At 42.8% G+C, this 17,479-nt stretch overlaps 1 protein-coding gene across 4 annotated transcripts in view; it reads left to right on the top strand.

Moving 5' to 3' along the window:
• Positions 1-16,734, top strand: part of BLM (BLM RecQ like helicase) — a 79,612-nt gene extending 62,878 nt beyond the window's left edge. For 3 of the 4 annotated variants that reach the window (XM_057722534.1, XM_057722533.1, XM_057722535.1), the window contains 5 exons: positions 6,093-6,292; positions 6,739-6,931; positions 9,739-9,861; positions 12,341-12,542; positions 16,051-16,734. In XM_057722534.1, the coding sequence (XP_057578517.1) occupies positions 6,093-6,292; positions 6,739-6,931; positions 9,739-9,861; positions 12,341-12,542; positions 16,051-16,228 (896 nt within the window). In that variant the 3' untranslated portion in view covers positions 16,229-16,734. Of the gene's footprint in view, positions 1-6,092; positions 6,293-6,738; positions 6,932-9,738; positions 9,862-12,340; positions 12,543-16,050 lie in introns of those variants that run through there. The other variant, XM_057722536.1, reaches the window with a different exon arrangement.
• Positions 16,735-17,479: the final 745 nt, after the last annotated feature.

The raw sequence follows: 17,479 nt of genomic DNA, 5'->3' as shown, positions 1-17,479 counted from the left end.
TACAAAAAAAATCTGTTTGAATACAGTGAACATCCTCCTTTAGAGTTGCACAAGAGTCATGAGTTCTAAGTGGGGAAGGAAGCTTGTGGTAATATAAACACTGCTGATGAGCTGCAACACTTAGAGTCAACATATAGACTTAAACGTGGTTAGAGAACAGGGCAGGATGTAGACATTAATCCTGAGGATGTAAAAATAAAAGTACAATAAATAAAAGTATATGGGGAGTATATGGATGGCTTGGGATGCTGGTGGCCTCCTACATAGTGGGGAGGGAGAGTGGTCAGACACACTAAAGTTATCCACAATATCAATGAATCAACCAATATTATGTAACTAGCAAAAGTGGGGGCAGTGTAAAGTGAAAGGGGTGGTATAAGTGAGATAAAGCCTCGTCTCTCATTGTGAAGGGTTAATAAATGTCAGGTGGTGATTCTGGCCAATGGAAAGACAGGAAGAATACAGGTTCCATGCTGAGGTAACCACCAGAAGAGCTGAAAACAGCTGTTTAAAAAGTGATTGCTGGGGACTTCGACTGGACTGGAGAACTCGAGGTTTGCGGGGGCGGGGGGTGAAGGGGAAGCTGAGACAAGTGAGAGAGTAGCATAGACATAAATATACTACCAACTGTAAAAAAGATAGCCAGTGGGAAGTTGCTGTATAACAAAGGAAGTTCAACTCGATGATGGATTGATGCCTTAGAGGACTGGGACGGGGAGGGTGGGGGGGAGTCGAGGGAGGGAGGGAATATGGGGGTATGTGTATAAATACAGATGATTGACCTTGGTGTACCTCAGAAAAAAATAAAAGTCTTGAATTGCTTTGAAAAAAAAAAGAAATATCAAATTGAGATCTTTTCCCCAGATACCCACGTGTAGGTCTCACCTAGATATCTGCAGGGGAAGGGAAATCACCGAGGTTTTTGTGATGTTTTGATACATCCTTAGATAGAACCCTCTGATCTGGAACCTACTTGTTTTAAAGAGGTAGCAATGCACATGACAAAAGAATAGATAACTTAAAAATAAAGCAAATAATAATGTAACAAATATAAATAATTTTGCCTAATAAAATGTGGATAATACATGTATCTTAAAATAATGTAAATATTTCAAAATAATGGATCTTAATGAATGTAGATAACAAACTAACGTAAATAATTGTTGATTCAAAATGACTCCCCATCTATTTGCTTAGTAAATCACCTGTTTCTTCTTACTTCCAGGAAAGAGAATGACAGTCCTAAACATTTCTGTCCATTGACCTAAGGAACTAATATACTATTTATAGTTTTTAAGTCAATTGTTTGAATATTTTTTGGTCAGAAAATAAAACTAGGACTTAAGGTTTGAGTAGAGCAGCATCAATGAGGTCTTGGATTCCTGCATGTTTGACTAGGCATAAGGAAAGCAGAAACTCTGCTGCTGTGTACAAAGGGAAACCTGTTTTGATTTCCATGATGCTTTTTCCCCAATTTATCATAGACAGCCAGATCTTTAAAACAGTCAAATGATCACCCAAAGAAACCACTGAAGATCTCAGTCTGCCATGCAGTGTTTCCTCACAGGCCTGATGCTGCATCGGTAACTGCCTGAAGGCTTAAGCAGCAGGTGGCCCACAGGCTGAGTCCTGCCCACGGGTGGCAGCCTGGGTGTGGTACACCGTTCACAAGATGTGAAACAAAAGATTTTGAATTATTTCCAGAAATTTCAAGTCAAGAGATTTCATGTATAAATATCCTGATTAATGGCTTCTCTTTAAAAATATAACAAAACAGAAACAGGCTCACAGATACAGAGAAGGAACTAGTGGTTACCAGTGGTGAGAAGGGTGGAGGGAGGGTCAAGATAGGTGAAGGGGATTAAGAGGTACAAACTGCTAAGCATAAAATAAATAAGATACCAGGGTGTAACGTACAGCACAGGGAATATAGCCAATATTTTATAATCACTTTACAGGAGTATAATCTATAAAAATATCAAATCACTATGTTGTACACTTGAAACTGTTATAAGTCAACTATACTTAAAGAAAATGTTTTAATTAGATTGTACCACCTCTGGACAATGCCACAGCCAGGGGTGGCCAGACAGGCCCCTGTGCTCAGTTTAGGGTATTTCATCCCAGGACTGTTTCACTCATCTGCAGGACCTTGTTTGATCCTTGTGGACACTGACTTGGTAAAACCTGAAGGTGGAGGTTTGGATGCATTTTTCAGGCCCTTATAGGCATTATTCCACCCTCTGCTATGGAAGTGTTCATAACTACATACCTCTTAACATATATAATATGTTGAGAATAACAAGCACTTAATAAACTCTCAAAAAACGTCAGCTGTTAACATCATACCACATCCTCTCTTTCTCCATCCCCCTCAGCTTAAACCTTTCCTTTCTCTATTTTTTCTCTCTTCTGGAGATTAGATTGCAAAATAGCTGGTGTCCTGCCTTGAGCATAAAACCAAAACACATATGTTCACAGGTGCACATGTAATACAGGTGAAATGTGAAATATGTGTGGGTACACACATAATAAGGGAGAGGTTGGGTGGGAGAATTTTGGTTTTTATTCATCCCGCTCTATTTCAGCTGAGGAGCAGCAAAGCCCGACTCTAGCACCAGCCCAGCTCTGTTTCCTTTCCACCCCTATATATCATGTATAGTTTAAACCTCCTTTCCAGGATTACTCTTATTTTAAAACTTCAGACATTTACTGAAACAAGTAACTTAAATTCATCACTGCCCTAAAAGGAGGGACTGCTTTTACTTATATGTGCCATCAGACAAACACTGCCTTCCATATTCCAGCAAAACAGCACACAATGGAGGCAAAAATATGCTCCAAAGAAAAGTCGGTACATCTTATTACAGTCATCCTGTAATAGCATGGGACCAAGATCATCAAATTCACAGCTCCAATAAACAGCACGCAAATTACTCCTTGAAGGGAGTGGCATAATACCTGGAGCGTAAAAAGGGGAAATGAACTGTAATTGTTGGCCAGTGAAATCCTACCGGAAAAGCACAATGAAGGAGGAAAACAGAAAGTCCAGCCTGCCTAAGGATGGGAGGGAGACACTGTCAAATATAAATATAAAAGATCCCCGCCAAAAAAAAAAAGTGATTGCTGGGGACTTCCCTGGAGGCACAGTGGTTAAGAATCTGCCTGCCAATGCAGGGGACACGGGTTCAAGCCCTTGTTCTGGAAGATCCCACATGCTGCAAAGCAACTAAGCCCATGTACCACAACTACTGAGTCTGTGCTCTAGAGCCTGAGAGCCACAACTGCTGAGCCCATGTGCCACAACTACTGAACCCCACACACCTAGAGCCCGTGCTCCACAACAAGACAAGCCGCTGCACTGAGAAGCCCACACACCGCAACGGAGTAGTCACTGCTCACTGCAGTTAGAGAAAGCCCACATGCAGCAACAGAGACCCAACACAGCCAATAAATAAATATTAAAAAAAAAAAAAAGTGATTGCCAGGACTCCCCTGGTAGCACAGTGGTTTAGAATCCGTCTGCCAGTGCAGGGGACACAGTTTCGATCCCTGGTCCAGGAAGATCCCACATGCTGCAGAGCAGCTAAGCCCGTGTGCCACAACTGCTGAGCCTGTGTGCCACAACTACTGAAGCCCACCTGCTTAGAGCCTGTGCTACACAACAAGAGAAGCCACCACAATAAGAAGCCCGCACACCACTATGAAGAGTAACCACCACTCACCACAATTAGAGAAAGCCTGCATGCAGCAACAAAGACCCAACACAGCCAATAAATAAATAAATAAATACGTGATTGCCTTGGAGAAAAGTGAGACTAGGGAGGGGAAGGATGGAACAGAGGAATGTTGCTTTTAATTATAAACCCTCCTGTGCTATATTTTTTTTCCTATATACATGTATTACTTTAATTAAAAATCTATAAAGCAGTTAAAAAATTAATAGCCTAGATTGGGGTAGGACAATGGTTTGCTCAGTTTCTCAGCATCTCTCCTGGATCTGCACATTTGTCAGGACAGAGCAGCTTTTACATTTTCTTTTCTTTTTTTTTAAGATTTTTTTGATGTGGACCAATTTTTGTCCAGAGGTCCCTGGACAAAGCAGCTTTTAATGCTGGTCTTCCCTTTCTGGATTCTTGCCTTCTCCTAGTTTGGGCTCTTTTGGGGGTACAAGGGGTTGAAGATAAAATAATTTATTATAAGAATGATACATGGTCATTCTACATTATAATATGTAGAAAACTGAGAAGTACAAATAACTCCCCCCGAAACTGCTAGTGTCTTCATGTGTGTTTGCTCACAGTCACATTTTTATCATATTGTATGTATAGTTTCTGTCATTTTTATATAACAAGATATAATAAGCATTTTTTTATTTTTTTATTCTGAAAGTCTTTAATTTCTGTTTTATCATATTTATGAAATGTATTTAAATAGTTTTATTTTAGGACATATTTTTCTGTTGTAAATAATGGAGTGTAAATAGCCTTTTAAATACACCTTCAGCTATATCTCTGTACCTTTCGTGTAGATTCCTAGAAAAATTGCTGTCAGACTTTTCATGACACATTCTTCAGTTTCTCGTTAGCTCTTATATGTTTTTAAGAAAATTGTTTATGTTTCATCCAGCTTTCTTAGTTATCCTCAGCACTAGGGTTGGTACACATCACCCAGCCCATTGCCAGAGCAGTAGTTCTGACCCTGGAATATGACGTTTCAGGGATACAAATCACTTGAAGAAGGAAAAACTTGAATCATTCAGCATCTATGACCAGAAGCCATTATTTACAATAATGTAATTATTTGGAACTCTTAAAATAGAGCTAAAACTTTACAAAGTAACTGTTAATTCTGATTATCATCAATGTCACAAGCCTTCTTAAGTAGATTGTTATAATAAAATTGTGTTTGCGATGAAAACATCAGTCATTCTAGCAGCTTGGATGTGAAAGCAAGGATCCAGCCGGGTGTGGGGCTGTCAGTGAGTGGGAGGAGGAAGGACGTGTATGGCCTTGTGGAGTGTTATGTTCTTGTTTTGGAATTTGTATAGGCTTCACTGGTGAGGGTGACAAAAAGTATAGACTTAAATACTTTGATTAGGGACTTCCCTGGTGGCTCAGTGGTTAAGAATCCACCTGCCAATGCAGGGGACACGGGTTCGATTCCTGGTCTGGGAAAATCCCACATGCCATGGAGCAACTAAGCCCGCAAGCCACAACTATTGAGCCCACATGCCACAACTACAGAGTCCTGCACGCCTAGAGCCCGTGCTCTGCAATGGGAGAGGCCACTGCAATGGGAGGCCCGCACACCTCAGCAAGGAGTGGCGAGTGGCCCACGCTTGCTGCAACTAGAGGGAGCCTGCACGCAGCGGCGTGGCGAGGATCCAGCACAGCCAATAAATAAATAAATGAATAAATTTAATAAATAAACAAAAAAAGAAATTTTTTAAAAAATACTTTGATTATAAAGGAGTAGCAATTTCAATGCAGGACCAGAGATAAGATTTATAAAATTGATTGTCAAAAATTTTTTGTAACTAGATCAATAATGCATAGTTATCCTAATATAGCAACAGTGATTTGAAGCTTTTAAAGTTTATATGAACTTTGTCTTTGATTTGTTTGCTCTAATATAATTTTATAAGCTGTGTATGCAACATCCTAAAATGATAGACTGATAAACTTAATTTTGCCTCTCCCTTTGGTCAATGCACATTATAAAAAGATGAAGAGAATTACATACATTTAGCATTCTACTCAATTTTTTTTTTTTTTTTTTGAGCTGGGGGTCTTAGTTGCAGTTCACCAGCTCCTTTAATTGTGGCACATGTGCTCCTTAGCTGCAGCTGGCAGGATCAAACCTGCGTCCCCTGCATTGGAAGACAGATTCATAACCACTGCGCCACCAGGGAAGTCCCTCAAATATTCTTACTTTATGGAAATGAGTGTCTGATTGTGCCATAGGTTTTCCTGCAGAACAGATTATCTCATTTATCCAGGCCTGTCTATAAATGATTTTTTTAGCTTCTTCTGTTAAGAGTTATGATATACCTACATTTACTAATCTAACTTCTTATACCTTTTTACCAGGGAGTAAGAGTGCAAAAATCCAGTCAGGAATATTTGGAAAGGGATCTACTTACTCAAGACACAATGCTGAAAGACTTTTTAAAAAGCTGATACTTGACAAGATTTTGGATGAAGACTTATATATCAATGCCAATGATCAACCAATTGCATATGTGATGCCCGGAAATAAAGCCCAAAATGTACTAAATGGGCATTTAAAGGTATGGTATTTTAAATGTTTACTTTATTTTATTATCTCACAATGAGTAGACAGAAATATTTTACTGCAAATTAAAGTGTCTTTTCCAAAGCTTCTGGACACTGAATTTATACATCCTGTCCAGTATGAATATATTCTATTCTTCTTAGTTTAGAAACAGATCTTAAAATTGAACCTGAGTAGTGTAATACCTGCAGAATGAATTGAATGGCTTATCAGATCACTAAACCATCATATATTCATTAAATAAACACTTATCAACTCTTCTGTGCTAGCACAGGAAATATAAACATGGAGAATGCACAGTCCCTTTTCCCAAGGGACTCACTATCTACTTGGCATAACAGAAATACCTCCCCCAAAAATGTAATTAAGCATTAAATAAAGTCTTTATTTGGATACATCTGTGATGCACCCATGCCTGTGCTCTCTTTTTCTCTCACAAAGGTAGACTTTATGGAAACGGAAAATTCCAGCAGTGTGAAAAAACAAAAAGCTTTAGTGGCAAAGGTATCTCAGAGGGAAGAGATGGTTAAGAAATGTCTTGGAGAACTTACAGAAGTCTGCAAATCTCTGGGAAAAGTTTTTGGTGTCCATTACTTTAATATTTTTAATACTGTCACTCTGAAGAAGCTTGCAGGTTGGTATATGTGAGTCTTCTCTGTTGCGTGGCATAAATTAATAGGCCAAAAGTTAACCTTGCTAAGGAACTTTCAAGAGCATAAATATATCTTCAGTCTTTTTAGTCTCTGAATTGAAAGCTCAGAAGAACAATTTAAACTCATTCTTGAGATAAAATATATTCTTTAAGTTATACACAGTACGTTGTTATTCAGGCATGTGGTATAATTTTAATCTTCTACTTCGGTCTAATGCTGCATGTTAGGATATGGTAATGGTAATCGCTAACACTGGTTGTCACTAAATGATTTTGTGTGTGTTATTTCCCTGCCTTGTGATGTTTAGCTATGTTGTGTACACACATCTTTGCAATGCAGAGCTAGGTTCCTTCTGAAAAGAGATTTTGTTTTGTTTCTCTGAATCTGGACCTAGCACACTGCCATGCCTAAGTATTTTGTGATAAATACTTGCCGACCTAAGTTATTTCCATGGCTTCAGATAATTCAACCCAGAATTCTAATAGTAAGTCCCTGGAAATAAGTTGGCCACATAGTTGACTGACTAGTGTACATTTCCTTCCACACACTTCCTTCATAAAAGCTCACAATCATCACTTTCTCTCCCTTCCATTCCCAATCCTGCCACCATAGGTCATTACAGTATTTCATCAACTCTGAGATGCTACAGTAGTTATTTTGTGGACTACTGAGAAAGAAAAAATTCTGCTAATTAAACTGTGACAGTGCTTTTATTGAAAGGGTTGTTCTCTACTTTAGATTTTTATCATATATAACTGTGCATATATGGAAAATGCGTATAATCAAAGTAGATTGATTTAAGTACTTGTAAAAGTTCACATGCAAAACCTGACTCTTCGGAATCATTTTTGATTCTGTTGTCCATGTCTTTGTTTTCCCTCATGTCATCAGGAACGTTAGTGATACAGCCTTTTTAGTGTGTTCCACTCTATTCCCTAAAATTTTAATCAAAATCCCTATCACCCGTTCTGATTTGATGGTGGCATTTTCTTGATGATGCCAGAAAGTGTCCACAAAAGGGTGCACATTTCTCAGTAACACGGATGTAACACTGCTTCATCTACTTCAGGTATCTTTTTTTTTTTTTTTAGGTCATATAAAGCACTTGGTTGTTTCTTGCAAGAAACTGTGGAATTGCCATTTCCTCCAGGACAGATAATTTGCTTTGTTAATGCCAAATTTATCCCCCGTCACTCCATTTCTGAGCTTTTCTGCATTCACAGTCATCTTCTCAGTGCTAATCAGTCTAGTCTTTTTGAAGACATTTCACGTGCAGTTAAACTCAGCATCTGAGAAAGCAGTGCTGCAGTGGCGCTGCCGACGTGCCGGCAGCACTAATGGCTGTGACTGAGTTCTCACGTGCACAGGCAGTGACAGCACAGCTGTCATTTGGCCGTCAGCACTTGTAAGACGCATCTTGACCTCAGGAATGCCAAAACGCAAAAAAAAAAAAAAAAAAAAAAAGGAGTGTATCTTAGAATCAATGAAATATAGTATTTTGTTCGTAGGCTGTTAGTGAAGTTTCCTAACTGGTCTCCTTAACTCCAGATATGAACATGATACTCATTTTAATCTTTTAAACACTTGGCTAAAACTCCAACAGCTCTCCAGATAAAGTACAAATTCTATCAGGGATCTGCATTTCTTTTCTTTCTTTCTTTCTCTCCCTCTCCCTCTCTCTCTCTTTCTTTTGTTTTTTTGCACAACCACGAAGCACGTAGGACCTTAGTTGCCCGACCACGGATTGAACCCACATCCCCTGCAGTGGAAGCTCGGGAATTTAATTCCTGGACCGCCAGAAAAAGTCCCAGGGATCTGCATTTCTACTTGCCTCCCCCACTTAGTCTTCCACTAAACCTCCTGGTCTGTCCCACAGGTCTGTTCTTTTCCTCTAAACATAGAAATGTTGTGAGAATCACAGATTTGAAATCCACCCTTTGCTCAACTCACATACGTGGGAATTATTACTCCCTCATTCCCCATAGCCAGTGCATCAAGAAATCCTACAGACCCAGCCTCCAAAACATGTCCAAATCTGTTTCTTCTCTCTGTCTCCACTGCTGCCCGCTAGTTCATGACATCCTCACTCACGCTGGCAGTGGCTTCCACCAGGCTCCACTTTCCCCTCTCTACCTTATAATCCATTTTCCATAAAGCAGCAAGAGTGATCTTTAGAATGACAGGCTTGTCTAGCTGTAAGACTGATGTGCCTTCTCTGTGCAGAGGACTGTTAAGGGCCTACTTGTTAAAGGCCAAATACTTGCTTCACCCCCCAGGCAGAAAGACTGGAAGAAGAACAGGTTTGGGTTGGGGGAAGTGAAAATTCAGTGAAGGCCGTACTGAGTAGGTATACAAGTCTGGAATGCAGGGGAGAAGTCAGAGCTGGAAGTACAAATGTGGGCCTTCTCTGCAAACAGAAGCATCACCATACTAGCAGCTAGACAAGTCTTTGTTGTGAGGACAGTGGGCAAGAGCAAAGCCCAGTTGCCTCTGGGGCCCACTGCCCGGGAACCCCCACTCCGCTTCCCCCACATCCTGCGCTCCCTCCCGTCCTCAGCCATGACTTCACGCACCTGTGCTGCTGGAGTTGGACGACGGGCTCCGGCTTTCTGGGCCTGTCTGTTGCCTCTGTTGGCACTAACTGCCTTTTAGAAAGTTGGCCCCGGTACCCAGTGCTCTGCAGTTAGTTGGCAGTTAACAGACATGCGCCGAATGGGTGAGTGAGCATGAATTCAGTGGGTTTTCTCCAGGTGGTAATTTAAATTTCTGATTTTATGCCCGTGCACAGAATCTTTATCGTCTGATCCTGAGGTTTTGCTTCAAATTGATGGTGTTACTGAAGACAAACTGGAAAAATATGGTGCAGAAGTGATTCCAATATTACAGAAATATTCTGAGTGGACACTGCCAGGTTCGGTATACAGCCAAACACGTTTTCTGAAAACCTCTTTCAGTGTTAAGCGGCACATCTCACTGGATTAGAATCGTGTTTTCTGGGTGGTGTGAATGCTCCCTGCACCTTGTCACACTGATGTCCAGGTGCTCAGAGCAGACCCCAGTGGTGTGCCAGGCACCTCTTAGAGGGACACTGGTGCTTAGGCCCCCCCAGGGATGCCAGTTATGAACTTGCTAATAGGACCCAGAGGAGGACCTCTGGGCCTAGGGCTTGCTGGTTAAGGCAAGTGCCTGAGGAATCTGGAGCCCTGGGTGCAGATCACAGATCTGCCACCATCTCACTGTGTGGTCCTTGGCAGAACACAAATAACCTCTTTGTGTTTCGGTTTCCTTATCTGAGGAAGGTGTGATCTGACAACTATGTCTAAAGATAAAGTTTAAGAGTGGAGTTTAAATGTTTTGGAAAAATGAACATGTAATTGGAACGCTGGAGAACCTTGCTGTTATTAGTCACTGAAAGAGTCTGCCCAAGTGAGTGCATCATTAGTGGACGTTCCCAGAGGTTCTGTGAGGCCTGTCATGTAGCTCTTCTAATTACGAACCTCACCACTGAGCTCTAGAAAGCGTGGACGTGGGGAAAATCGAGAACCAAGAAAGATCTTGTGGGAGATACGTCAGGTGCAGGAGTCAGGCGCCCTCCTCCAGCGTATTGCCATGCAGACTAGCCAAGTGAAGTGTTTCCCTGTTTCTGTACCAGTCACGGGCAGGGTCCTTCTCAAGGCCAAGGGGAATGGGAGCAGGATGAGACATGAGTGGGCACGCATTTCACGTTCTGTCTCCACAGTCGTGTTTTATCCATTGACAAAACGCTGAAGAGTCAGGTTTTCATTAATATTTCTGGATGGTAGTTATTCCATAAAAGCTTTACTTCAAATACATTGACCTCTTGGTGGGAACTTAACATCTGTTTAGTATAGTGATTTGTTTGGAAGGGGATTTTTGCCTACATAAGACAGGGCTGCTCTGCGAAAGCAGCCCACAGTGTGGTGGGGATCACTCCCATGTATGAGGGAGAGCCACTAAGCCAAGAGCTTTGCCTACTTTGTGTCAGTCAATCCTTGTAAGGCCCATTTTATTTTATTTTTTTATATTTATTTTTGGCCACACCACACGACTGATGGGACCTTAGTTCCCTGACCAGGGATTGAACCCAGGCCACAGCAGTGAAAGTGCCAAGTCCTAACCACTGGACCACCAGGGAATTCCCAAACACCCATTTTATTTTATTTTATTTTATTTTATTATTTATTGGCTGCATTGGGTGTTCGTTGCTGCACACGGGCTTTCTCTAGCTGAGGCGAGCGGGGGCTACTCTTCTTTGTGGTATATGGGCTCTTAACACAGTGGTGTCTCTTATTGTGGAGCATGGGCTCTAGGTGCGTGGGCTTCAGTAGTTGTGGCACACGGGCTCAATAGTTGTGGCTCACAGGGTCTAGAGCACAGGCTCAGTAGTTGTGGCACACAGGCTTAGTTGCTCCACGGCATGTGGGATCTTCCTGGAGCAGGGATCGAACCTGTGTCCCCTGCATTGGCAGGCAGATTCTTAACCACCGCGCCACCTAGGAAGCCCTCAACACCCATTTTAGAGGTGGAAATGGGTGAGGCCTTTTCATTTCCCCGAAGTCCCACGGCTAGGATGACAGCACTCTTCATCCGAGCTGCAGTGCCTGCCCATGTGTCCTTTCTACCACACAGTAAGGTGGGGTAGCCTGAGGGTGAGCCAAACCAGCTGGGAAATAGCTTCAGAAGTGAAGACCTGGTCACTGTTGACCTAGAGGAAGATTTCATGCTTTGGGGGTGCCTTGGGTTGCAAATACCTATGGAAGTTACCGTGTTCTTTGCAGATGTGTACTTTCATACGGACCCTTTTCCTGCATAGTATGTGAAATAAATGTTCACAACTATTATGCAAGGAAGAGTCAAATACCGTCTAGAATTTTCTGACACTCATTTACTAAGTAACTGTCATTCAAAGATAAGGTGCAGGACATGGTTATGTTTTCCTTATGTTGGGCTTATTTTTTCAGCATGTGTAAAACGATAAATAAAATTGTCTTCTGTTTAGCACTTTATATTCTTCAAAGAGCTTAACAGGATTAATTGCCCAAACAATAACAGGGACGTGGGCTGCAGAGTGTGAGCTAATAAGCCTGACGTCTCTAGTTAAGTTAAAGAACATCACACATTTTCTTAATGAATTCTGACCCCCTTTCTTTAAAAATAAATTGCCATTGACTGCTTTGGGGCTTTGTGAAATAAAAGAAGTGCTCAGTTTTTGTGGGATTGTTGAATCCGCGTGGCAGGATGCTCCAGGAAAGCAGCTGGGCCTCAGCTGAACTGCACCCCTGTGCTGTGTGTCTCCACGTAACGGAGAATGTAACCACACTTGGACCAGCAGGGCATCCCCAGTAAATGTCTGCATTGTCTATTTGCAGCTGAGGACGATTCCCCACGGAGAAGCCCCTCCAGCAGCAGAGGCACTGGAAGAAATGCCCCTGAGGAGCTGGATGAGGAAACGCCCATATCTTCTCACTACTTTGCAAATAAAAACAAAAATGAAAGGAAGAGGAAAAGAAGGTCAGCCTCCCAAAGGTCTAAGAGGAGAAAAACTGGTTTTGGTTGTTCCAAGACAAAAGGGTAAGTTCTGCCACCTAGTTCCTGCAGTGTACGGTGGAAGGGAGAAAAATGTAAGAGTCCAGCTGCTCTGGTGTGCTTCGAAGCATTTATTAAAATAAGCCATTGTTAAATGTTGCCTCTCTAGTTTGTGGAGTGAGGATTAAGGTTTGATCCAGAACAAAAACATTTGTTTCAGATTTTTAAGATATCTACTCCCAGGTTGATTATCACTAAAGTTTTCTAGTTTTGCAAAAACTTCAGTTTGGACCTTACCTTGGAGTGGGGGGGGGAGGGGGATCTGACAGTTGCTCTTAAGAGACTTTTCCACCTAAAATACTGTAAATCATGCACTAGCTGAATAAACAGAGGGTTTTATTGCCTCATCACTCTTATGATTCCACCAGTACTCGCTATACCGCAGAATCTGCAGGGCCTCCATGTGGAGGCCCCACACACTCCCTGCCATTCAGTAACACCTGGGAGAGCCAGCCTCCCCAGCTTCACAGGGTAGCACAGAAGAGGCCACAACAGGAACCGCAAGAGGTCAGTCCAGCCCCACCATCTTCCCTTTCCCACATCTGCCTGGCCCCCGGGCTGGGATGCACCTGCTATGGGGTGCTCTCCGCTCACCAAGGCGGAACAAAGATAGCGCTACTGTCAGGTCCTGGGGATAATCCAGGCAGCATTCTTTTTTCTTCGTAATCGCAGATTGCCCCTTTTTCCTGTCTTCTGCAGGGACCTCCTCTGCCCTCGTCTTTGTAGGTAGGGTCTGGTAGGATCGTGACCCATCCCGTCAGTCTGGAGAATGTGGCCCCAAGCATCTGCATATTGTAACAGAAACGCTTACAGGAAAAGGGAACAAGTCCTCAGTAAACTTGTGCAAGCTGTTTTGTTATCCTTTTGCACTTTTTTCTACCTCTTTTCCTCCTGGGTAATAAAGACCAAAAATTGAGTAGGGGAAGACGAAGGCAAATGTTACCAAATTGTCATTTCCTTGTTAAGCCCATAAACAAACATCTTGTATGTGCTAATCCTTCTGTCAGAGTACAGAAATTAAAAGCATTAGTAAATATTAGTTTTAACTTTGTGGATTTTATTTTTAATTCTATTTAAACTTAAAAAAACAAAACAAAACCCGTTTATCACACACACACACACACACACACACACACACACACACACCCACCTCTTGCAACCACCAGTCTGTTCTCTGCATCTGTGAACTTGGTTTAAACACACATATGTTTAGGTTCCATGTGTAAGAGAGCTCATACAGTACTTGTCTTTTGTTTTTAATTGGGCCATAGTTGCTTTACAATGTTGTGTTAGTTTCTGCTGTACAGAGAAGTGGATCAGCTATATGTATACATATATCCCCTCTTTTTTGGATTTCCTTCCCATTTTGGTCACCACAGTATTTGTCTTTGACTTATTTCACTTAGCGTAATGCCCTCAAGGTCTGTCCACGTTGTCACAAATGGCAGGACTTCTTTCATTTTTATGGCCAAATAATAATTTTTGTGGTTTTTACTGCACAAATGACCTGCAGATGCTCTTTAGTAGGGACATTTTCTTATTTTCTTCATTTATTCTCCCATTTTGGGAAATACTCATTTCCTCAGGCACTCAGAGTACGAGATCTAGAAGGCCTCTGTCCAACTGCTTGGGATTTATGATGAGGAAGCTGAGGCTTCCCCTGGGGAAGCCTGTGTGAGGCTGACCCAAGCCTGGTCCCGGTCTCACAGATGGGACTGGGCACTGGCTTGCCCAGGCCTGCCGGGAGCAATTTCACTGCTGCATGCAGTCCACGGAGATTCCTGAAAGAGGATCATGATCTCTTCATTGTTGGTCTTTAGAAGAAAGCCAACCATTGGCTCCCTTATTGTTTTCACAACTTCTGTTTGTGAGAGGGAAGCGCTTTCCCCCTGTGGCCTAGAATCTAAGGTAGTAAGTAGTAAAACTCACACACGTCCAAAAGCCAGTACCAGTTTTGATTGCTAGTTTTGAATTAGCCCAAGTGTGTACAGTGGGGGTTTTTCCTAATCCCTCCTGGCTAAAACCAGTAAGTTGTGTAACTTCGCTTTACCCTCCAGCAGCTTCTTTGTATCTGTGCCCCGTTTCCACTGAACCACTCTGGACAGTGGCTTCCCACGTGTCCAGGCTGCTCACCTGGCCGAGGCTCCGCTCAGCCACAGAATAAACGTGGCTCTTTGCCAGAACCCTTAACTCCCCACCCTACCCTCAGAGTTTCACATCTTCAGAACAACACACAATGAACGTGTTGTGTTCTGGGCTCTGAGTGGGAGTAAAATGGATGGCTCTGGTGAAATGGAGCTGCTGTTGGCAGATTCATTCTGTAAATCAACATAAACAGCAGGTTTTTGCTCAGGGCTTAATTTCTCAGCAGGAAATCAGCATAGGGAAATTTAAGGCTGCTTCACTGCTGTTGGTTTAGTACATCTTTGCCAGTTCTGCAGTAAAACTGCCCTCAAGCAAGAGTTTTAAAATGTTGAAAAACCACTCTTCCCGCAACCCCACCAAAATGTTATTATCAGACTGGTGGCCCTGATACCCAGGCCCCTAAATTCAGAGATCAGATCGGAGACCGCTTGTGTGCCCTGATGCCAGGGAATTAACACTGGGCATGAATTCAACCTGGTTACGCAGCGACGGGAAGTACAGGTTTAGGGAAAGGCTCTATGGAGAACGCTGCCTGCTGTTACCCTTGTAAACATGCTGGCCCTGTGATTTTTTTTTTTTTTTTTTTTTTACAGTTTATTTGGGGGGAAGGAAAAAGCTCTTATCTTGAGATCAGTGGGGGAAGTGGGGTGCTGGTAGGACTTTGTAATAGGCTGTGGCAGAGGCTTTTCAACCTGGTTTAAAGGCAGTGAGTGGGAGGTGAGAGCAGGCAGATCTTGGAGTGTAGACAAGCGAGGAGTGAGCCGCTGGCCACAGGGCCCTGGCGGAGATGTGCTAGACCTGAGCTGCTTGGGGCCAGGGGAACCACCTCTGCAGCCTTCTCCTTGGTGGGGCTGGCCAGCAGGAGGTTCGCTCTGCTCCACTCCATCTCCTCCTGCCCACAGAGCTCCTTCCTCTGGACTGTGGGAGCACGGTAATTCCACGGTGTCTGTTGTCTGGGCACTGGGGCCTTGAAATAAAGTAGTCTCACTTCCTTTCTGTTGGAGTAGATGGGGAATGTGAATCTCAGCTCAGTTGTCTGGAGGGAGGGGTCTGATTATCTGCTGTGAAAGGGTAGAGAGAAGGCACATGGGATTGGGCTGAAGTCACAGAATCCTTGACGTTTTAGGAGGACAAACACAGGACAAATTGGTGTAAAGGGCAGTAGTCCTTTATTCCTTGAATCGTAAAGGAAACTGACCTCACCCAGGACCGTCATAGGCAGAAAATGCACAGAGACATGGGACACCACGGAAAATCATGGATTATATAGCTGCATGCAGGTTGAGAGGAAGAAGACTGTTCATTTTGGGGTTTATTTGACATTTTAATTTTCTTTATCACATTTTAGGGGGTCCAGCACGTGCAGAAGGATATCTTCTAAAACGAAATCCTCCAACATATTTGGACCCAGTTCAGCTTTGCATGGCTCTCAAGCACCATCAGGAGCCAGTAGAAAACTGGGGATTATGGCTCCACCAAAGCCTATAAATAGATCGTTTCTTAAGCCTTCGTATGCATTTTCATAACAACCAAATCTCCATGTACATAGATCTTATTTCTTGTTTGTCAGCATCTGACCATCTGTGAATATAAAGCTGTTAGTTTCGTTATACCATTTGTAATTTTTACCCATATCTATTAATATTTAAATAAATGCTTGGGGTGACAGTTCTTATTTTTAAAATAAACATTTTCTTTTGAAACGCATGCATGATTTGCTGCCACTGCAAGCATTGTGGCCATCATTTCTCAGAACATCTGAAGCAACAGCTGAATCATCTCAGTGAGAGAAATTTTAAGCACAACATCATGAAACACAGAAGCCAAAGGAAAAGACTCGCACGGGACAGTGTGAAACTGTAAAACTTCTCGTAGAAGACAACATAAACAAAATTAAAACATAAATGACAGAGAAAAAAGGGGGAAAAAGTACATGACAAAGGATTAATATCCGTAATATACAAAAAGTACCTATAAGTCAATAAGGAAAAAAAAAAAAAGACAACCTAGTAGAGAAACGAACAAAGGATGTGAATAGGCTGTTCTCAGAAGAGGAAATGCAAACAGCCCACAAATATGTGAAAAATGCTCAGTCTCCCTCGTTAAAAATATAAATTAGAACAATGAGATGCCATTAAATTGTCAGACGTTTCTCTTGTGAGAATGTATTAAATGCTGGTGTCATCCTTTAGCATCAAGGAAGCCTTAGTTTTCAGGACTCCCTGAATCGGCTGGTGGGCCAGAAAATCTTATCGTGGGATTTTGGTGCCTCTTTTTGGAGTTACAGCCCCTCACTTTTGGAGAAATCTTCTTACCTGTAATGTAACCTTGGTGACACCTGTTTGGTGCTCCGCTTCTCTCCTTGACCTCCATCAAGAGGGCAGAGCTGAGGAGGCCTCGCCTGGGCCAGAGGTGTTGAAGACAGCGTTGGCTGGAAGTCTGTGGCCTTGGCCTGGAGACAGTGCTGAGGGAGACCCTGCACCCACCCTGAGGGGGCGCCCTTGGAGCTGCACGTCCACCTCCTTCCTCCTCGACTGCCGCCTGGGGCTTTGGGCCCTGCTGAGGGCCGTGCACTGTTACCTCCAGATGCTTTCCAGAGTTGACCTTTTCAGAAACCACCTTTCCCGCAAGCCCTGACTCAAGTGGCCAGAAGAACCTCTTCGGGGTGAGGAGAGGAAATGGAGGACAACGTAAGCAGTCGTCGAGGCTGCTGGGATAATGTCGCTGGCCTGAGGTCGCCTTGGAGAGCTGGCAGTGCACAAGGGGGTCTGGCTTTG

Source organism: Hippopotamus amphibius, chromosome 2 (assembly GCF_030028045.1).
Source record: "Hippopotamus amphibius kiboko isolate mHipAmp2 chromosome 2, mHipAmp2.hap2, whole genome shotgun sequence".
Taxonomy (NCBI): Eukaryota; Metazoa; Chordata; class Mammalia; order Artiodactyla; family Hippopotamidae; genus Hippopotamus; species Hippopotamus amphibius.
This window is presented reverse-complemented; position numbering and strand designations above follow the sequence as displayed.